This window comes from Pagrus pagrus (genome assembly GCF_965226575.1).
Source record: "Pagrus pagrus genome assembly, chromosome: 4".
NCBI lineage: Eukaryota > Metazoa > Chordata > Actinopteri > Spariformes > Sparidae > Pagrus > Pagrus pagrus.
This window is the reverse complement of record NC_140188.1, coordinates 18,414,213-18,437,446: the sequence shown is the minus strand read 5'-3', so window position 1 is coordinate 18,437,446 and position 23,234 is coordinate 18,414,213. Positions and strand designations below refer to the sequence as shown.

The 23,234-nt window shown below is 42.9% G+C and overlaps 2 protein-coding genes across 3 annotated transcripts in view; both read left to right on the top strand.

Moving 5' to 3' along the window:
- The first annotated feature begins 348 nt into the window (after positions 1 to 348).
- p2ry6 (pyrimidinergic receptor P2Y6) lies at positions 349 to 14,624 on the top strand. The gene is made up of 4 exons (XM_084351171.1): positions 349 to 383; positions 531 to 610; positions 10,799 to 11,235; positions 11,368 to 14,624. The coding sequence occupies exons 3-4, from the start codon at positions 10,808 to 10,810 to the stop codon at positions 12,038 to 12,040; spliced, it is 1,101 nt and encodes a 366-aa protein (XP_084207297.1). The 5' UTR covers positions 349 to 383; positions 531 to 610; positions 10,799 to 10,807; the 3' UTR covers positions 12,041 to 14,624.
- A 1,965-nt stretch (positions 14,625 to 16,589) lies between these two features.
- The window catches only part of arhgef17 (Rho guanine nucleotide exchange factor (GEF) 17), a 63,893-nt gene continuing 57,248 nt past the window's right edge, over positions 16,590 to 23,234 (top strand). For both annotated transcript variants that reach the window (XM_084351447.1, XM_084351446.1), the window contains exons 1-2: positions 16,590 to 16,747; positions 16,910 to 22,216. In XM_084351447.1, the coding sequence (XP_084207573.1) occupies positions 17,015 to 22,216 (5,202 nt within the window). In that variant the 5' untranslated portion in view covers positions 16,590 to 16,747; positions 16,910 to 17,014. The remainder of the gene's footprint in view (positions 16,748 to 16,909; positions 22,217 to 23,234) is intronic.

Sequence of the window (23,234 nt, the reverse complement as noted above, 5' to 3'; positions counted from 1 at the left end):
TGATTAAAAATGAAAGTGGTGATATTTGTAAGTGCTAAAACCCACTGTGGCAAAATAAGAACAAGCTTTAACTAGGCTTATTATTGTCCTAATCGTTTCAAATAACTACATTATCAAAATAAAAGGAAAAAAACAAACAAACTAAAAAAAACTATTCAAGATATTCAGCCACTTGTGGGGGTTTGTTTCAGCATGGTGATTAAACTATCAGTTTTGAGGCACTTATTGTTTTGAAGTAATATCTTTCACCTGATTGGTGCAGCCCTCACTGCGCATGCGTCACCGTCAAGTTGTAGCGCGTGCGGCGGTTGCTCCGGTGCCGCAGCGGCAGTAGCAACGGTGTGTGAGGTGTGTGTGCAGCAACAGGAGTCGCTTCACAGCATGTACGTCCCGGGACAGCGAAACTACGAGCTCAACCACACTTTTACTCGGTGTTAATGATTTAAAACGGCTCCACGGTGATTTATATTCACTTGTTTTTCTGCCACGGTTGGTTTCCCTCCACTCTGAACCGGTCTTTGTTGTCACAGAGGAGAGAAAAGCAGCAGGTCGATGGGCAAGTCTTCAACTTGTTGATGTCGCCACTTCGTCTACTTTGCTGTCATTCAGGGTAAGTTGTGTTTGTTTACGGTTTTACCGCCTCTTTTTTCTCACCAAACTCTAAAGGAATGAATCTAGCTAAGGCGTTTGATTCAAACATGACATTCCCATTGGGTCATAACGTGGCTGTGTTGCTAAATACCAGTCTTATCATGGCATTTTAGCTCCAGCGTTATCATTGTGAGACTCTAAATACGGCTTTGAATGTTTATTGTGATGTCTGACTCCTTTATACATGTATTAAACTGTTACTACAGGCAGGAAAACTGTTGAAATTGAACTAAATGAACCAGATACAAAAAAAAAAGTAGGACTCTTTTGGATCTAAATTAAGTCACCCAAACACACCAAGCCTGGCAGATGTCTTCCTGCTATGGTGAAGGATTGTGTGCTGTTTACATGGGTCTCTCTACTTTTGATAAGAGCTGTGATAACATCAGACTTCTTGCATCGCTTTCCTGATTTCTCCTCAGCAAATTCCACAACAAACAGGGAACAAAACAGTAGCCTGATGCCAGCTGCACAGTGTCATGCCTCAGGGCAACACAGGTTTGCTGTGCAACATGCCAGGAGTGAAATTTGATGACATCTGTGTCAAGTTTGCAGGAAATTCCAAAGAAATTGAATGAATTGAATGAATCAAACCACAAAAATGCCTCTATAAAACTATGCTGGGAAGCTGCCTCTATTCCCATGAATTGGCTTTACAGTTAGTCAGAAAATGCAGTACTTGTTGACGTCACAGATAAATCATCAATTTAAATGATGTATGTATTAACTAACCTTGACTCTACAGCTGTTTGACCTTTTTATATTGAAATTGGACCATTAAATACACATTTTACAATAGAATGAGCGTATCATTTGTTCATGGATACTGTTACGAATCTTGCAACCGTGATAAATGCCTTTGTTTAGCAATACAGCATCTGTCAGTTTGATCAGAGTTGTGTGACGTCCACAGAGCAGCCATCTGTCTTCATATCTGTATTAACCATCTGAGAATACGCAGTGCAGTGTTTGGCAACACTGGGCTCACACTGATATCTTAATGCAACAGGAGATTAGGTTGATACCTTATTGAGAACAAACAGAGACAGGGTAAAGCATCCTTACAGCAGCTATAGTGTAGATGCCAGGCACTTGCTCACACACACCCAAGAAAGTAAAAAAGACCTCCTATTCAGGGTGAAGAGAACGTGCAGAACGTACAAAAAAAAACAGGCTATGACACAGATTGCTGCTGCGAACATGTATTTAGGGCTGCAAACAACATTTCTTTTCATTATCGATAAATGTGGAGAGTATTTTCTTTATTTTGTCAATCATCGGGTGATCTAAACAATGTTAGAAATTAGGGAGGAGCCGATGACGATAACAATATCAGGCAGCATAAAATTCTGATATCAATATATATCAGCCAATATACACACATTTTTTGCAATGATCCCTGAAATTTGGTTATCAAACACTTGTGGAAAAAAAATATGTAATGGAAGTAGGATATTTTACAGTTTAAAAATAAACTTTATTGACAAAATGACATCAGTGCACTGAAGCTGTTGACTTAACTAGAAATTGAATTATTATTAATCATGGCAAGCATCTTTTTCTGCATAATAGACTCTTAAAAAAAAACAAAAATATTAGTGCATATTGACAACATAAATCCTGACAGTGATATGTCTGTGATAGGCTAATATCAGCCATCAAATGTGTCAGTCAAGTCTTCAGATGTCTTGATTTGTCCAACCAGCAGTTTAAAATCGCTACATGTGCAGTTTACTGTCGCATAAGATATGAAAAACAGTCAAACAGTCCTCAAAATAATCGCAATATTTTGTATGTGCAGTCCTAATAAGAAACAAATACTTTTTCTGTTATTTGACTATTTGTTTCAGCTCTACATGTATGCATGTATACATGCTTCCTGTTAGACATCGTATATATCATCTCTGCACTTGATGACTACAGTGGAAAAATAGTGAAGTGGGATTTTTACAATAAACTCATATTACACAACTTTAAATGTCACGCTGTTGTCTCAATAATTTATGTATCATCAAGGGAACTGCCTAATTCCAGTGAAAACAAGTTGTCACATTGTGGACGTGATAACCAAGAATGATTTGGGTGAGCTGTCATGTGTAAAGACCTGGCACGCTCACCATGGCACTCTGTTTTTACTGAAGATTCCTCTCTGTCAGGCTTCTGTGAGTGTTTTGTCTGTCTGACTGGAAACAGACTCAATGGTTTAGAGACGCTCAGACAGAGGCAGGGAAGTGATGGAGGGGTGAATGGAGAGAAACAGGACCAAAGTTGTTTCCAGGACAAAGGTAAATGCACAGCATTATGTCACTGAGTAAATAATCAAGAGCTCTGTGGCAGCCATCCCAAATGTGCCAGCCAAATGGCTCCTTAAAATTGGTAGTTTAATGCGATTGTCCTCAGATAAATGTGATTTCTTTGGTCTGAGTAAGATTTACAGGAATGACTCCTATAATTCGTCTTCATTTGGAGCCATAGCGACCAGAGTTAAGGTATAAAAAATCTACTGTATAATCAGTCAGTCTAAGATGTGTTTGTCCTGTCTCCGTGCTTTACTGACTCTGCTTTTACCAGAGCTGCATTCAGGTCTCCTCTTCACCACAAACCCATGACAACAGCCGCCACAGGGCACAGGCTAACTGCTACTTACCGCTCTGTTGAGCCTCTGATAAGCTTTGTGCCTCACCAGAGTTGTGTATGTTTTTCTGTAAACATGTTAAGGGACAAATAATAATTACCATTAAAGAGAAAGAAAACAGTGTCTAGAGAGCTTGAAAAGTTGAAAACATCCCATGATATCCCTGCGATATTGTTGCACTATCAACAATCCTTTAGTATTTAAATGATAGAGAGGTTGTCACAACTCCAGTTAATAGGACAGACCTTAGAAACGACTTAGCAACAGGAGATAAACTAGTCCACTAGTAATTATTTTTCATGAAAGTATCTAGGATGCTTGCTAGCCATGCAGGAAGATGACATCGACCGGTCTTAATTTTGTCTACTAAGCTATGATTGGACAGTTGCTTCTCCTAACTCAGGCAAACAGCTGTCTACGGTTGCGACACTGGACAAATCAAAGATGTGGATGAAGATGCAGATGTCTGGAATCGGGCTAGCAATAAATGACAACTTGTAAGTCTTTGTATTTCTTTCTTGGGAGCATTTAATGTCTTTATTATGAGACACGAGTCCAAACAGGGATGTTGTGGTTCATAGTTGGTGCTTTAGCCAGTAAGCCACCAGGGTGCCCAAAATCTGAATTTTGTGCGACATTACCAGCGCCAAAGCCCTTATGTTGGATGGATACATCAAAGTTTAGTCCGACAATCACTCTAAAAGGAACTGTGATTGAGGTTTTATTACCCGATGTCCCACTGTCCTTTCTCTGCACTTTCATCAGTGCTGCATTCACTTCCCCCCTGTTTGCAACAACCCCATGACAAGAGTCATAGAGAAAAGCCTGAACTGCTGTCTATCAGTTTTTACACGCCTGATGAAATCCTCTGTGCAAATCCTTAGAGCAACACGCATCAACTCGTTTTTGTCTACAAGTTACGGCAAACGATTACCGTCAGTGCTGTGTATTGTCACCTGCAGCCTCGTGTGCAATCCTTTCCCGTCCATCTGTACTTTATCACTGGACTGGAAGTAACTGGCTTAACATTTTGGTTTGGTTTGCCAGGAAAGAATTGTTTACACTATTTTTACTGCTTAAATTCTTCTGTCTAGCCTTACAGTAATGTCCATATTTGTACTTCAAGTCTTCGAACTTCTTCTGTGTGAGACAAACATAATTTTTTCAGAGAAGCTGAAGAAAGTGGGGAACAGCTCAAATGTGTGTGCTGCTCGCGCGATGTGTGAGAGGTAACTCGTGCTCTCTGAGGAGAGTTTTGAAGTTGTTTATTAGGACCGTTGACTGATTGCAGCAAGGACTTGTGCAACATCTAATTGTTTTATTCTCCTCCTGAACATGTGGCCAGCAGAGTGCCTGTGCTGAACACCAGCCTTCCTCATCACCCATGTGTCTATTTATAGTGCAGCTGATTGGTTTTTAATGTCAGCGAAGATAATTAGTCAAGTGTTTTCTTTTCTAATTAGGACAAAAGGCTGTGACATCTGCAACATGCAAGTGTGTGTTTTGCACTGCAGCAAAGGGAAAATGATATACTGTTTGTTGTTTATCTCAGTAAAGAGGTTGTTTATGTCTACATGCAAGCGTTGTGTATGCGTCCATGTTGTCGTGTGTTTGTGCCTGCAGTCCATGTGCGACTGATTTAGTTTCCATCCTGCTCATTTCATGTGCCATTTTTCAGATTCATTACAGCCGGAGAATGAGTGAGTAAACACATGTGGTAGTGTGTGTGTGTGTATGTGCCTGTGAATGAGTGTGTGTTGTATTTCAGCCGACTGAGGAGCATGAGTCATTGATTAGCGTGGCCAGGGACAGCAGAGATCAGAGATGGGAAAGTAATTACGGTGGAGTTTTTCCCTGCTCTCTCCTCAGCTCAGCATCTCTTCCCTCTGTTTATTTACATCTCCGTCCCGTGTTTATTGTAGAGACAGAAAGAGTCCGTGTGTACACTCTACACAGTATGAGTGTTTATGAGCCCTTATCCGCCAGTCACCTGTTACCTGCTCTTATAGATTAGATTACATAAAGGGCAGCATCTCTGCAACATACAGAGTGACACAGTTAATGAGTCCAGATTAATGTGCATTTCAATGTGTGTGTGTGTGTGTGTGTGTGTGTGTGTGTGTGTGTGTGTGCGTGTGTGTGCGTGTGCGTGTGCATGTGTGGTAGGGGTGCTGGTTTGAACAGAGATATTATTTTGTACTTTTTGTTTTCTCACTGTCTTTAACATTGTGAGATTGGTAATTTTACAAGATTTTTCTATTAATTTCCAAGGGAATAATGCGTGGATCATGATGAAAAAAAATCAGGTGTGTTTAGGTGGTGGATATCTGTGAGTGATTGCAATCTGATGCAGATCCTGCAGTAGATCTGGAGATCTTAAATTATAGTTAGGCAGTTATGGGTGGTTAAATGCTTAGAGTGAGTCAGGTTTGATATTAGATTAGGCTTGATTGATTTAAAAAGGACTGTTGGACCTTGGTGAAGGTATGGCATTGTAGTTTAAATTAAGCAAAATAGGTCATTTATATCTACTGAAAATGTCAAACATTTGATGTTTTTTTACAAACAGCGACTGACAAATCCTCCCATAGTCTGTCTTTAACTACATTAACTGTTTACCACTTGGGCAGCAAAATGAGCTGTAAGAGCAACATTGATGTGTTATGAGCATTTAAAGTTGATAAGACAAATTTGTTAGCAAACAGTTGTCTATTTACACTTCCAGCAGACGCACAACAACATGAATTCATTTGGAGATGAGACATTTTTGGCATTTTGACATCTTTCACAATACACGTAATGATTTTGTTAATAAGAAATGATTAATGCAGCTGCAAGGTCTGAAGCCGTGTGCTTGTCCATTGTGTGTGTGTTTCTGTCTAGTTACTCTCTGTTGGTGTCTACGACACAGAAAGTCATATGTCTTAAATGTCATCTTTGATTTACAACCCTGTGTAGGTTATGTTCAGATGTTAATCTCCTATATTTGGCCTGAGTTGCAGTCACCTTCTTCCAGTCAGGGTTTATAAATAATCTTGCATCATCTCAGCTATGCCTTTTGGCAGGCCTGAGGGCAGAGTATGCAGCAACGCGTCTCTCTTGTCAAAGCATGTGAGGGTGGGAAATCAACAGAGTGCAGAGTGAGCGAGAGTGAAGGAGTGTCCCTGTCAGTAACTGGTAACACTACTCCTCTGAGAAGGACTGTGGCTGTGTAAATTACATGTCATTAGGTGCTTTTTTAAGGCTAGCCCTAGCAGGGGAATTAGCTCAAATGGTAGAGCGCTCGCTTAGCATGCGAGAGGTAGCGGGATCGATGCCCGCATTCTCCAAGAACCCTTTTGACTGTAGATGCACGCAGTGCTTTTGAAGGTAAGAGGATTTCAACAGATTATCACATGTAGAGATTAAAATGGCATGAAAGAGCAGTGTATTTGGTCACAGTAACGAATGAATGGCTATGTATGTATTACCTGGTGGTGTAGGTAATCTATAATCTCTGCCCTTTGTAACATTTACTGTAGCACTGTAAAATATATTCTTTCTTTCTCAGACAAATCTTAAAACGTGTAAATGCACACTATCAGAGTCAAGCTGGTAAATGTGATGGTAAAATCTCTTATAAACCAAAACAATAAAAACAAATTATTAATAGCGCAGCATCACATGCTCTTCCCCTCGAGTGGAAGTGGAAGTGTAACAACCTTTAAGTGTCTTGGAATAGACTTCATGTTTGTTTTCCCACAGAAAGGGTTTGAGGAGAAGATGTATGGCCAAGTTTCAGGAAACCTGCCATAATACTACAACTGTGTGGGCAGAAAAAGCTGCAATGAGTCATTAGAGCAAAAGTAGATGACTCCTTCACACCCATAAGGACACTGCCAAGTGAATTCCTGCAAAGGTTGATGAGCAATGTGTTAATTGGCATTTGCTGTAAGTGTCACGTTGTGTCTTGAAAAGACCTCATGCACAACTTTCGTTTTTACGTTTCCAGAATCTCATCCAAAAATAGGCTTAACGTTGCAAACCTTTGTGTCTTTCTGGCTGTATTTTTTGGAAAAGTAATATTTCTTTGTAGTTGTGCATGAATGTGTCATTTTGGTTGTTTCTGTAAACCCACAGGAGACTGTGCACTTTCTAAAATGCAGACTGTGCAACAACTATGAGCTCATTTTCTCTAGAAAAACCTCACCTCACTCAAATATGCGGACAGCAAATATTGACTAATACTGCTGATATAAATCTTATGAAATGAGAAGACGTGGTATCCAATAGAGATTGTTTTTTAAACTATTTATAGTGTGGTGTTTGTCAGTCCGTGTTTCTTGCTGTGCTTTACTGTGTTTATCTGTTGCACTGCTATTAAACTAGGATCAGTGCCGATTAGGAAATGGAGAGTAGCTGTGAGCAAACACTTCACCCAGAAGCCATCAGAGGCATGGACACACAGCGTGCAGATATGACCGCTTAGAGTCCTGTGATTAACGTTTGCTCTCTCGAGTGTTTGAAAATTGGAAAGACGATCATATCTTGTAACACACACATCCACAAAGATTTCAGGAGCGCTCTGCTGCACGTGTTGCACGTACGATTGAAACATGCACTCAGTCATAATTAAAGCCACACAAATAATACATGACAGTTATTGAAAATGATGAGAATCTCTTTCAGCCTGGTATAATTAAGAAAACCTGATGAAGGTCTAAGTACTGAAACATTGATGTCAGTAAACCTAATTGCAAGTGAAGTGGACAGTGTGCGGGAGTTTTTTTCCTTAGCCTGGTATAATTAAAATTAATTTGGGAATAACCATAAAAGTCACTAGTCTACTATGGCATAATAATGGGACTTATTTATACCAGTTTATTAGTTATTTATTACACACACTGATAAAGTGTACTTGAGTTGACCTGTACAAGCCTGTTCATGTTTTGTTGACTCACCTAATTCACTTACTTTTGTGACAGTTGAACAGTCTTAACATGTACTTGTCATTATGCAATAGGTTAAAATACAGTAGACTATATGAAGGCTGCAACTCTTAACATGACCACTGTGGGATATGACCAAAATCTAATATCCCTAAAAGGTCATTTCATATCAGGATAACAATATGTATCACCATACTTTCTGTAAATCCTTCTTTGCATTGTAGATCAATGATTAGCTTGCTGGTACTTGTGGATTGTAGAATGGCAGGAAACCTGCAGTGCAGTCATACACAAAGGAAACCTGCCACTAACCTACTTTAGCTCTTAAGAAATGTTAATAATACCTGTGGTTTCCTGTCCCCACTTGCTCTACGACTTGGATGCCAACATTATGAATACGAGCCAACACAAAGTGATGCAACTTCACGAACAGCAGCCACCATCATCCTGGCTGTGAATACGGAAAGTTACAATACGGATGGCAGTTTTAATACCAGACAATAAAAGGTGGTGATCATCACACTTCATCCTCCATCCTGGAGGTTAGGCATGGTTAACCCACTAAAGACAGGCCTGAACGTGAACACCACCGGTGAGAGGCAACCAAAACAAGAGCCCCTCTTCCGTTAGCGTCATAAAATCTAATGCATTTTTGACAGGGTGTGATTTATGGAGTTAATCAGACATCACTTTCTGCAGTGCAGTGTTTTCACAGAGCTTAGTGATTTGAGTGACTCTCATGACGTCACGGGGCTTTGATATAGCAAGAACACTGTTCTCAAGGTCTTTCTTGAGACAAGCTAATCCACAATCAAAAACTCTGAATTAAGCTGTAACTGAGCCATGAGGCAGTGCACTTTCCAAAACTGTACTTACTCCTTTGTGCCTGCTCATTGGCAGGCACGGAGGACTGGAAATGTGAAATGTTTTATGGTCTGCTGGACCCGCTCCTTCCTCCTCCACTTCGATTATGAAATGCGTCACTGTTGTTCACAACAAACTGTATGCACCCACACAGAGGGGTTAACATAAAAGACGTACTCGCTTTTTTTAAAAAACACACAAAGACAATGATTTAAGCAGCTACAAGACGCAGCACATGCACGCACTTTTACACATACGTACCGTCCCGCTGAAGGGGTGTTAGTTGTGAAATGCCATGAGTCACAGTCTGACAAGGCTGTGGAGGAAGTGGCTTAAGCCAATCACTTAGTCACCCACATGCTGCCACGAAGGAAATGGATCTGATTGATGTTGGTGGTGGGAGAAGTAATTAAGATTGCTGATTAACGTCAGCCCGTTCCAGACACTGTGAGTTGTGAGTGGGAGAGCAGACAGTGGTTTTCATTTCAAAACCTGCAGCTGTCCAGCTTTCACTTGTCATAAAGTGATGGAAGCATTAAATTAGCAAAGTCTAAATTGATTGCATTTATTTATTTGTTTTGATTTTATTTTATTTATAGTAACAGCCTAGAGACTACAATGACTAAATACATAGTGATTCCCTGTAACAAAGAGTGCAGAAGGAAAGTGATAGTAGGGACGTACTGGTTTTTTTCTTCTTTTCCACTTCATCCGAACAATAATTATTTAATATACTAAATATTTTTTCTGTGTTGGTGTTACTGCATTTTCTTTACTAAAAGATTCAACTATAGTCTTATGAGTCTACTGATGCGGTGTGATGTATGCCAGGTACAGGGCGCTGTGGCTTAGTTGGTTAAAGCGCCTGTCTAGTAAACAGGAGATCCTGGGTTCGAATCCCAGCAGTGCCTTGTTATTGACGTTCCCATCTGGGGTGCATAGGCTCTTCAGTAAAGTAGTTAGGCTGCTCTTGTATCAAATTCCAATTAATAAGCGATTCAGTTAGATATTTCATTGTTGACTGGGCTCAGTGTGATGTTGGATCTCTTGTGCCCTCTGGTGGATCCGTTGTACCTCTTTGAGTGTGTATCAACACTTAAATGAACAGTCATCACATGGGCACTGAAGAACTAAAAGGCACGTACAATACTTACATACATGCATATTCAAAGGCACACAGTCAGTCAATGCTTAATCTGTCTTGTCTGTTTATTTCAAATCAAATTAATTGTATTTATGTAACATCACATTACCTCAGTGGGCCATAATAATAATAATAATAATAATAATAATAAAAGAAACATTTCAACGGCGGGAAAAAAGGATGAAAGAAACCTCAGGAGGAGTCACAGAGGAGGGATCCTTCTCCCAGGTGTACAGAACAGGCACAGTTTGTTTAAAAATCCAACCACAAGCAGGGTGCCCTATATACGTTACATGTGTTGCATTACTTCTTGTCCCTGTTAAATAAACAAAATTTAACTTATTCTTTAATAAACCAAGTTTTTAGGTAAGACTGGTTTACTGTTTGTGGTTTGTGAATTGTGTGCAGTCACATTCATAAGAATTTTAATTACATTTTGAGTGGGAATATCTCCTGTTAATTTTAGTTCTAAAAAGAGCTCCAAAAATGCCATTCCTTAGTGCATATCGTCAATCAGGATATGACATTATCATCAAAATAACGACCCTCTCATGTCTCTCCCCGTCTCTCCTCCAGGATGTGAAGATGCCACATTCTGTCAACTCCTTCCCAACGGAAACTGTCATCTCTAAATCCTTCTCCTTGGACCTCTTCTCTAGCAGTGAACTCCCGACAGAGCCATACACAGAAGACAGCTTCATCGGCAGCGTCGCTAACTTCAGTGCGTCAAGCAGCCTCCGCTGCACCTACAAGGAGGACTTTAAACGTATTTTACTCCCTGCTGTGTACACCTTTGTCTTCCTGCTCGGCCTTCCTCTCAATGCTGCTGTCATACAGAAGATATGGAAGACCCGGCCAAATCTGTCCAAAAACAACATCTATATGCTCAACTTGGCCATAGCCGACTTTCTGTATGTGATGTCACTTCCCCTACTCATCTACAACTATGGCAGCCATGACTACTGGCCCTTTGGGGAGTTCGCCTGTAAACTGGTCAGGTTTCAGTTCTACAGGTGAGACTCTTAACCAAATATTATGTCTGTATACAGCTGTGTCTTAAAAGCTTTCCACCATTTCTTGAGTTAAAGGTCTCAGTGAGGATTTAACTTTAAATGTGTTTTCTCTTTTTCATTCTCCTGTTGTAGTAATCTGCATGGCAGCATCCTCTTCCTCACCTGCATCAGTGTGCAGCGCTACGTGGGCATTTGCCACCCTTTCGCCTTGTGGCACAAGCAAGGCGGTCGCAGGATGGCGTGGTGTATCTGTGGAGGGGTGTGGCTGGTGGTCGCCGTCCTGTGCGCACCAACTTTTCACTTTGCTGCGACAGGAACCCAGCGAAACCGCACGGTGTGTTACGATTTAAGTACACCGCCGCGTTCAGTAGACTACTATCCTTACGGCATGGCTCTGACCTGCCTCGGCTTCCTGTTGCCTTTCATGGGCGTGATGGTGTGCTACTGTCGGATGGCCCACATCCTCTGTCGCCCGGTGTCCTACCAGGGTGTGTCCGCGGCGACTGGGGAGAAACGGGACAAGGCGGTGAGGATGATCATCGTGGTGGCAGCAGTGTTCTGCATAAGCTTCCTGCCATTTCACCTCACCAAGACCATGTACCTGGTGGTGCGCACTCTGCCCAATGCGCCCTGCGAGACCAGAAACCTGTTCTCAATCATCTACAAGAGCACCAGGCCGTTTGCCAGCATGAACAGCTTCCTGGATCCGATTCTGTTTTATTTCACGCAGCCACGCTACCGCCGGAGCACCAGGAGGTTTGTGCTCAGAGTCACCGCCCTCAAGGACAAAGGCACCAGTGTGTAAGCCGACAGTACATCATAAACTGCGACAGTATTTCTTATTGGTGGATCCAAGGATGCTGCAAAGTAAAGCATGTACTGCTTTCTGAGTTTTTAATTAGTCTTCCTCGTGCATGTTCTAATGTCAGCTGCAGCCCTTTACTACCGCTGCTGCCTTCTAAGAGGATCTAAGATAGATTTGAAAGTACTGGCATATCAAGGAACCTTCTCAAATGCAACATGAAGATTTTACTCTTGTGATATGAAAGTCAACCAGACTAACTAGGAGGAGATATTCCCAGAATCCATGTCCTTTGCAATGTTAATGCTGATGATACGATCAGCAGAGTCACCAGGGCATTCACATCCTGCGTTGTCTCTGTTATCTGTGAAATGTTAACTTTCAGTCTGCGCTGTGCACTGGGTCCTAAACTTTTTTTTATAAAATGTTTGTTTCACACTGTGAACTGCAGTATGCTAGAAACGTCTAAAATTATGACATAATGAGGAGTGTCTCCACTGTTTTTATAGAACTAAAGATGAAAGATGATGTGTGAGATGAACGTGGCGAAAGAGAGAAGAAGAGATTAATAAATGTATGTTTTAGGATAAAATCCAATATGGCAGTACTGTTTAAATGCATGTTAGAATTGCATGAAGCACTTATGTGTGGAAATGAACTGATGCTGGGGTTAAACATGCCTCATAAAGAAAGGATTGCAATGGTGAAGTGTATGCACATTTTGATACAGAGTTACGACACTCTCATGTGAAGGTTTGTACTGTTTTATTGTGTAGAAGTGATAGTTTTGAACATTATCCAAGTTGTAAGGCTTGTTGTTGCATGTTTTCACCACTGGATGGTGTAGGCACACCACTGCTGTAGACCCATTGCACCAAATGCAAGTTATGTTCTCTCTGGTTATCAACAACAGTATTTTGTAAGGATTTGGTTTTACCAGCTACAATCAGAGATAAACCAGTGATAAGAAAACTTAACTATTGAGCTCATACCATGCTAAATTTAGCCATCAGTCCAGAGTTTCTCCATGTTCTTTTAATTTTCCAGCAGACAAAGAAGATCTATAGATCTGTGTAAAAGTGTGTGCCACTGTTAATGCATCCTTATCAGATGCTTAAAGGGAAGGAAAAATGCAATTTATGGACTTGAGGGCCGGGTCTAAATGAAGGCTCAACCCTGCGGCTTTCCACTTCCTGTGAGTGTTTGAACACTTCCCATGAAAATATGACTTCTGTTCCAAGAAATCAACTCAGTTGACAGTCTGGTGTTAAAAACACAACAGAATAAAGGATGAGTAAAAGGGAATCGAGACAATTTTGAAAAGAAGCTCTCTACTCTTTAAAAAGTTTTCCAGAATGCATGTGAATCGTTTAATTGTACTGATTTGGTAGCTCTGACTATGTAGAGTTCACCTTATACAGTGGAGGACAGTTTTCATTTTTAAATTCCCTCTGGTGCGTTATACCAAGTAAGTGACTTACTGAATTTAATGTTCATGAAATGAACATGGATGCAGATTGCATTGTAAATGGGCATTTGTGTGTAGTAGTTTGTTGTAGCTGCATTTTACTGTATCTTAATGTTAATTTAACTGGATCCAAATGTTTTTCCTTGCACCTATTTTTCCAGTTACTTTTGCATGTACTTTTCAGTACACACTGTAGAGAAAACAGTTAAACTAGTCTAATCTGTATGAATATACCTGCAGAGGCTTGGTTGATCTTGCACAAGTTTGACTTTTGCATTATAGTTAAAAAGGTAATTGTGGCATTTAGCTGATACACTTACTGCAAACATAAATACATCCAGGTTATAAATGTGCCTGATGTGCTTAGTTTAACTTGGTGTCTTTTAATCCATAACTCACACCAGGCTCTCCCAGCTTCTCTGATTTGACAATTTAATGTCAAATTAAGATATCATTACAAACATAATCCCTAATTCATATTTTAAAATAAATGTAGTTTGCCAGCAGCTTTTGAATTGCTCTGATGCCACTGTAGTAGACAACCTTAAGGCAGCTGTACTGTTTAAACACTTAGTTCAAACTCAAGCTTCAACTAGTTTTAAGTTTGCATCCACGAGGGGAGAACTGTGTGTCTTGATTTAATGTGAACGTGTAATTTTGAAATGCAAATATGAGGCCATGTGCTTCAAAATGTTAATTAACATGGTAATGTGTGTGTGTCTGTACAGCGGGCATATTCAGTAATGTACTAACACACTGTATGTTGTACTTCAGCAAAAAGGTCTAGTTATTTATGTGTCTATGTAGTCAAATATTTGTGATGTCTCATTTATTTTTATTTTTCACAACCGCCTGCGTCCTGTGTGGTCGGTTTAGAGACATGCAGACGTCGATGCACTGTGCAACATATTTGTGTCAATCAGTATTATTTAGAAGAATTCTTTATTTTTGTAAAATACTGTCACACGGAGTAGTATCAGAAAAATAGTTTTATTTTTGTTACATAGATGTTATTATGTTGTTTTAGTGATTATATTGAGCTGCTTGTGAGAATGTTTTTAGATGTTGTCAATGTGTAAAACTAATTGAAAACAAAGCCATTAAAAAAGTCACACAGCCTGTCGTGAATGCATTTCATATTCTCCCTTCTTTCTCCCAACACAACGTGAACATTTGGCAAGATGGCCAACGACATAAGCAGGTACGTGGATGCTTAAAAAGCAGCTTTTGAGGAGAAAACAGCCCTCAAGAGTAAAGCAAGGTTATTAAAATCAACTGTAAAGCTTTATTTTGTCATAATTTGTGTATATTGTATATGTAGGAGGTAGAGACCAGGGATGGTTGTAACACTTTTTGTCTCAGCACCTATAACTTGCTGAAATTCGGCTAGAGCTCTCAGATTTTGACAAAAAAAGTAGCCTTACTTGTCTACTACAAAAAGCAACGTTTCAAACTACTCCAGCTACATCACAGAATTCATTAATTGAGGTCAAATACGAGGGCGTTGATTGTTTATCGAGCTGTAGCAGGACGGGGGTTTGAAATTGCATAGATGAAATTCCTCACGTTACCTGAGAGACTACCCATTAATCTTATACAAGTTACATAATTTCAACTTCAACAGTATCAAAATGTAGAAAATAATAATCAATTTCTTACCTGAATTTCAGTGTTTCGGCTGTAAAGTCTGCAAACTTAAATAAGGTGATGGAATGTAACGTGTAAGTACATCCAATCAAGTACAATTTTGAGGTACATGTACTTTATGTGAGTATTTCCATTTCCTGCTGCTCAAATGTGGTACTTCTTACTCCACTACATTTATTTGATTAACTTTAGTTACTAGTTACTTTGCAGACTGCATGCTACATCACAGACGAAGCACTTTTAAATTATTTTATCCGTAGACACAAAAAAGTGATTCCAATAATCAGAAAAATGCTGAATTATTGGATCCAATGACCAGCCAGGTCGCCCCATAGTATACAGAACATGCATACATGTAAGTATATGTATAATTCCCTTTAACTTGTACTTTTGATACTTAAGAACATTTTTACTGCCAGAAAGTAATTTGATGCTTAAACTAATTTCAACCCACAATACCAGATGCTTTAAGACTTTTACTGAAGTACTTTTCTTATGGGTGATTTATACCAAAGTAATATTTTAACACGATATCTTTAGTTTTTCTCAAGTTTGACTTCTGGATGAAAAATCTTAAATTCATACAGCTATGAAATTTTAAATGCAAGACCAGGAAAGTGGGAAATATCCTGTCAACTTATAAAAACAGCTGCATCCTGCTTCAGTGACACATAATTGGAGATGGAATAATTTGAAGTATCATCCAAACTAAGACCTGCAAATTGTGATTTCACTTTAAGTTGTCCCTTATCCGACACCACTGACGTGACATTGAACAGGTGAGCCTGTGGGGGGCGCTGCAGTCAGCCTCTCCTCTCCTCTGAGGGAATGTAACACAGAATTCCTGTGAGGAACAAAAGGACCTGTTAACCAGACAGCCACATGGGGAAGCACCACAGAGGGGTTATTGTGCATGAGTGAAAACTTTTCTCATTGTTTTATTCTCCCCCCTGAATGCTGACACTAATTCACCAACACTGTCACAACACACTGTGGTGGAGAGCTACTGCTGAATACGCAGATATGGTGTCAGAAATACTGTCAAATTTATGCTGTATTTTCAAATTAAATGGTGTTTTTTCAGAGCCATATATTCACATGGGTGTTTCTAAGCTTACAAAAGTGCTGCGAGGCCAGAATTTGGCTCTGAAGCGTGCAGTTTGTCTGTCTCCAGCTCCTGACAGAGCTGCTGTCTTTTTCGCAAGGGAAAGGGCTATAATTACACGTAGTTTGTCCACAGTATCTGCCTGCTCCTATCAAAAAAGAAAAAGCTTTTCCTCTGAATCCCCGAGGGGGCTATGACAGCCCCTATACCCCTAGTCCCGCCCCTCTGCCCTATCTCAGGCATTAACATGCAAAAAACAACATAAGTCACGGAAAACCAAATCATGCCAAAATAAGGAATCCACAAACAGTTTGGGAATTAACCGGGGATCATGCGTCGGGCCCGTGCAGGCGCGCTAACCTGGCGTCAGGCACAAGTTTGGTGATATAGCAGGGGGATAACAATGGAGAAGTTGAGTTTGTGAACAGGTTTTGGCCAAAATCTTCGCTTTTCCTCCCTGCACGGATGCGGTTTCGGGAATCGACAACATGTAAGTTTTGATAACAGAGCAGCACTCCACTTCCTCACTCACTGAACACTTTATCACTTGATTAACCTCATTACAATGCAATTTGAAGCTTTGCCAACTTTGTGGGGTTTTTTTTGTGTGTTTTTTTAAAAGTGATTGTTTTCATGATTTTCATGCCGTCAGGCTGCGGGGAGAAAGAAACCACAACTCCAAAGGGTGCCTGGATCTGTAACATCCGTGGAGTTAAGATGTGTGTGTGTGAAATCTAACAAAAGAAAGACATGAACAATGGCAGAAAGAGAGAGGAAGAATGCGGCTGTGTATCGCAGCGTCTCTTTCAAAAAGTTGGGGTCCTGGAGCGCCAACAGGAGTGAGGACCAGCAACACGAATCAGAGGATTTGGAGGCAGCTGGCGTCGCCCTTCCCCCGGAGCCCAGCAGAGCAGAACAGCCCTTGGCGACGCGTAATGTCAGTGTGTCAAGAAAAGTTTCCAAAATCTCTGCCACCACCGCCGGCCTCCCAACCGCAGATTCAAAGAGAGGCTCCTCCACTCCTCTCTCCTCTATTTCTCCATCCATCCGCCAGCTCACTGAGAAGTTTAGCAGCAGCAGCAGCAGCAGCGGCGGCGGCGGCGCGGCGGGGACGCACAGAGCCTCACCGGGAGACGGCGCAGCGGTGACGCGGGGGAGCAGCACTCTTCCCCGGGCAAGGGGCTCCAGGAGAGACGGGTCTCCGTGTCGTAAATCTCTCCACGAGGACAGCGGTGGTGGTGGATATTTTCAGGACAGCGATACTGCTACTGCAGAGTCTCTTACAGACAACAAACTTCAGAAGTTTCACTCTGGCACTGACTCTGTGTCAGGCTCGGACTCAGAGAAGAGAAGAGAGAAGAGGATTTTTACACGTTTATCAGCCGACAGCGGCAGCAGCAGCTCTGGTAAGAGAGATTATTCACAGATCAATGCATGTCCCTCTGACCACAGGAAGACTTTGACTACAGATGAGGAAGAGGATGTTTCAAGTAGATGGGTTCCTCCACCCTGTAAATCTCACAAAAGTTATCTCTCAACGCACCACGGTCCCTTTAGTCCCCTGCACTCTGACAAGTGGCCCAGTGTTACCAAAATTAGACAACTTTTTGATGAGAGACAAAGCACAGCTAGGCAGGAGCACAAGACTGACACCTGTGAGGATTTAAAATCAGCCAAACAGGAGCTCAACCCCGGTGATTGTGCTCCTCTCTCGGATAGAAGTTACAGACTCTCACCTTGCAGCTCTGCTAATGAAGTGGGAGCACAAAGCAGAGAAAGCAGTGCTGCTAAAGAGACTTTTTTTCACGGTATGGACTTTTATGCCAAAGCTGACCAACAGCAGTACTCTAACGATGAGGAGGCAGACATAGAGACGCGTAGCTCTAATAACAACAAGGTTTCTGGCAGAAGTACTTTTCAAAGCAGCAGCAGTAGTAGTCGCGGTTGCACAGGGATTAACCCATCTCTATACAGATCTCATAGATCCAGCACTGACACAGAGGTGATCCATAAGACCCCCAGGACAACAGGGTTGACATCTGACCCCAGCTCTGACCTTCAACCCCCTGCTACTTCGTCTTGGAGTCGATCGGAGAGCTTAGACACCTCCTCCTGCTCCTCCTCTCTCCAGCAGCCGACAGTGAGGGAGAGAAGGGATAGACAGGGGGTCGGGCTGCCCAGGGATAGTTTACATTCCTCACATAGCTCCTCTAGAGGGCCAGCCCCCACCTCCTCCTCCCCCTCATCTGCTCCAGCTCCAGATAAAGCCATTACCTCCTCCTCCTCTACTGTAGCTCCCTCCACTGAGTTAAGAGCCCCAGCAAGAGTTGCCTCTTCCCTTAGCTCCCACTGGAGGTTCAGCTCTGGGGACGAAGAGGAGGAGCGCACCAGGAGAAGAAGAGGAGGTGGAGGAGGGGGTTTGAGTGTTACTTCCGGCCCTGCTCCTTCCAGAGCAGGAGAAAGGGGGACCCCAGAGCGAGGAGGCAGCTATTTATCCCGCAGTAAAAATGGCTGGTGGGGTGTTAAGGGCATTGGCAGGTCTTCAGGCAGTGAGGAGGACAGCCCTGGCTCTTTAGTAGCCCACAGTCGAGAGGCGGTTCGCCGCCGTTCGCTGAGAAAGAAGAAGAAGGCCAGTGGAGCTGCTCTCGCAACAGGCCGTGATGATTACGACGATCATGATGGCGAATCAGAAGACAGTGACAGTGATACAGCCTTGACAATGGAGCACTTAGAGAGGCACCACCAGCAAAACACCAGAGGAGAATGTACGGGATCAATATCTCGGAGCCACTCGGCAAGAGAACCCAGCAGTCGTAGTAACAGAGCCAGGGTGCAGCAGTGGGAGCGCATCACCTCATCTGTGACATCCACAACACTTCCTGGTGTATCACGAGTGTCAAAGGTCAATATCCCCCCATTTGTTTCCAGTCCTGGAGGCTCGCGTTGCAGCAGCCGGTACTCCAGCACTGAGACGCTGAAGGAGGAGGATCAGGCTGGTGGCGCCAAACATGCAACAAATATTAGAACTGCATCCTCATCAGTGCTGAGTAAAACTTACCATGGGAATTTCACCATGTACCGCTCCCCAAGCTTTGGCCATGGGGATAACGTCTCCCGAACCCCTTTGCGGGTGCGCCCCAAGATTGTACCTACAGTCACCCCCTTACCTAGTGTACTGGCCAGAGAAGGAGGGGTATCCTCAGGCATTAGGGATGGTGAGACTATGGCAAGGAGGACAACAGGTGGGATAGATGATAATGATAAAAGCAGAATATCCATGTCCAACCCCGATATCACCTCAGAAACAATGTCACTCTTAAGTTTTCTGAAATCTGACCTGTCAGAGCTTAAGGTGCGGAAAACAAGTGGAGACAAATCAGGTGTTGTGGAGGGTTCATCAGTGTACAGAATGGGCTCACGGACTCACGGCGGGACCCTTCTACCTTCCGGTCGCCGCCCATCACTGAAAGACCTTACCGCCACCCTGAGACGTGCAAAGTCCTTCACTTACTCAGACAAACCCACAACAGCCGTGAGGTGTTACTTGACAGGTGGCACCACAAAGAGGAGCTCCTCTGAGCAGCAGCTTGACCTAGATGGAGAAAGGGATGGAGGGAGGTTGTCTGTGTCAGATAGGGAAGTAGAAAGTGATTGTGGTGATTTTAGAGTTGCTAGAGGACAAAGAATAAGGGATTATGGATTTGATGATGATGACAATGATGAATTAGAAGTGATTCCTCCATTGCAGGAGAGGTATGTGCAGGAAGCCAGGCAGGTCATACGAGATATCTGTCAGATGAGTACTAGGGAAGATGATGATGATGTAGATGTAAGGAGGACTGATGATGATTTGGAGGCTGAATGTTTCCAGGCCAAGAAAACAAACGAGGAGAGAGAGAAAGCCGGAGTGAGCATGAAGGATGAGGCAAGGACAGATCAAGAGGCTGAGTTTAGAAACACAAAAGACAGGGATAAACATGAGAGGGAGAGAGAGAACAGGGAGAGGGAGAGGAGTGAGAGGGATGGACAAAGTATGCAGCTGGAGAAGCTAAACAGCAGCGGCACAGAGTACAGGGAGAAGGCAAAGAGACAGAGCAGAGAGACGGAGAGAGCTTTACTGAAGGGCGACTCGGAGGAAAGCATGTTCTACGATCGCTCTGTGGATGAACTTTCAGGCCACGAGTCTAGTTTAACAGATGAAGGGATTGTAACAGAGCCAGAGATGGGCCCCAGTGACCCCTCCGAGAGGTCATTCTTTGGGTCTGCAGGGGTTAATTTAGGGTCACGAATTGCTAGGGATGTACTAGGGCAGCCTGTCACCGTATGGAAGCAATCAGCTCTCCATGAGGCAGAAGGGTTTAAGCAGGATAAGGTAGAGATGACGGAAAATTGTACTTACCGTCTGAATGAAGTTGGCATACCTCCCTCCTTGCCTCTTCCTGCCCGTATGGCTGAGAGTGACAGTATCATCATGGAGATGAGGAGCACCGCTGTTTTCAACAATGTCAACGCAACCAGTGAGGAGATCAACATCAACAGTGCTGTGTCGCAGAGGTCAGCAGGCACTGCAGGAGGAGGAGGACTTGAAACCCCTGCAACCCCAAGTGCTATTCGTCGTAGGCGTAAGTTCTCCCCTTCTGGTAACAACAACACAGGCTCTGACTCCAGTAATGGCAGTAATGCAGAGTCCACAATAGCAGCTGTTGGAAATGGGGAGTCCACGGTCTACCGCTCTCTCAGTGACCCCATGCCTCAGCGGCGCTGTTCTGTGACAGAGGAAGGGAATAACAATTTTTCCTCTGTGGACAGTAACCTGTTAGGATCTCTATCGGTCAAAGGAGGGGGTGTTGCAGAGAGCTCTTCTGTGACCACCTTGTCAGAAGACAAGGGCAGTGTGGCCAGTGACTTGTCAGTGTACAGTGACAGCGGGCTCCGTGATGATGGCGTTCAAGACTACAGTGGAGTGATCAGGAGCATCATAGCTGAGCCAGGTGCACTGGACAGACTGATGGCGGATGACCATGGCAATGGCAAAGCTCCTAAGAAGAAGTCCTTTAGTGACCCCAGTCGCCGTAGCGATGCCCCTTTACTTTCCCAGAATGACCCTCATTTCAAAGGTCAGACTGGCAGCACTCAGCCAATCATTGAACTGGATCAACCTGGCCAGATCCCACCTTCCAGCAGTGAGCCAATCCTGAGCGAGCAGAGAGAGGAACTGTGGGAGCCAGAAGTTAAGCCCAAACATGCATTGCAGACACAGTCACATCACCAAGTGAACAGTAAAGTCAAGAAGGTTCGTTCCCAGTCAGAATGTACCCCTCACTCTGATACCCACGATGATGAAGATGATGATGTAATAGACCATGGTGTAGAAGAGAAAGAGATGCAGAAGTTGAACTTTGACCTGAAGCTAGCTGGGGTTCTGTCTCCCAGAATGGTTCGTCGGCCTTGCAGAAAGCGTCCAAACCGACTCGCTCAGTTCTTCACTCATGAGGACCCATTTGAGCCCCAAGAACTGTGTCCAGAGGGCAACCAAACTGACCTCACCCCTCCACTCCCCCCTTCCCCACTGCAATCCAAACCCAAAACCAGAGCGAAGCACGTTCGCCATGCCAGCGAGCCTGCCACCTTTATCCCCATCTCCCCACCTCCACACCTCCAGCCACTGAAGGAAGCCGACTGCCTCACAGTCCAACCCACTGCAGAGCCTCCAACCCTAAGTAAGCCTCCAGGAGATGAGGCCCCATCTCTGGAGGATGTGACCCAGAAATATATTCTGGAACTGGGCACTGCTGAGGGCTCAGGGCCTCTTCCAGCGGCCAGGGATGGAGCTTCAGTGTCGGCTTCAGAGGGGCCCAGCGAGACCTGCACCAGTGGGATTACAGAAGCTGGACCACAGAAGAAGAACACAGAGGACAGTACATCCACGGCTACCCCTCAGAGGACAAAGCCCAGAGTGGTGAGTCCAGATTTGTTTTTACCTTTTTCAGTGCTATGAGTGTGTGTATGGCTTGGTTTGGTTTTAGTGAGTGAGTAAGAGAGTGTCAGTGATTTGCCTTTTTCAGATGTCTTCAGATATGTTAAAACGTAGTGTAATGATGGAAGACAGATGGGTTTTGAGTTATTACCAGTTAAAACAATACACAAAGTTTTCTTATACACTAAGCTTGTTCTTGGTGCACGCGTGTGTCCTTATGCTGCTGATCGGGACTCGTGGTTATTTTCAGAGTGCATTTGGGTGCAGTGCTACAACACAGAAGCCATTAAAGGCTGAACACTGTTAAACAAACATCAGAGGATGTTATTGGTTTTATTAAACAAATCTCAGACAAAGGGCATTAAGCAGTAGACCAAGGCCCGCTGAGTCTGTGTTTCTGTTTTCATTAATTTGTTTCATCCAATTTCAATTGTCTCCATGCCAGAATTATAGAGCCATTGAGAGGAGATGTAATAAACATTTCACCCAAACATAGATTGGGGTGTGTGGTGTCTGTGATGCTGCATTTACTCAGTAGTGTCTAAACACTGGGAGACTTCTGGCTTGTTATGTCACAGCAATACAAAGGTTAACTGAGAGCAAAAATCCATATCATGATACTGATGATGCAGAATAAATTGACAATAAATTCATGTTTTTTCTTATATGACGAAAACCTTAGCATTGTGCAGTGAACCTAAACTTATGTAAAAATCCAAATACAGATTATGGCGCACACTCTTTTGTAAAGTTCACCGGTAGCCATTCATTAGGTCTGTCTTAAAACAGAGCAGTGGCAAGTACATGTTAATGTGTCCGTCTCTGTCATTCAGTGCCATACATTTAACTCGTAATGCACACATGCACTCTCTGATCCACTCGGACTGATTCTGCTCTGGTAGGGGGGCCAAATGTGATGATTTGTTGAAAAAACTCCAGTTTCCTTGTTTTGCTTTTCCCTCCTTGACTTTGACATTCCCTCACAAAGCTCCTTTGCTGC

Excerpts from the sequence above, each read along its gene's own strand:
- p2ry6 (XM_084351171.1), top strand. The coding sequence starts at position 10,808 with ATGCCACATTCTGTCAACTCCTTCCCAACGGAAACTGTCATCTCTAAA. Across the intron at positions 11,236-11,367 it reads GTCAGGTTTCAGTTCTACAG|TAATCTGCATGGCAGCATCC; the intron begins GTGAGACTCTTA and ends CTCCTGTTGTAG.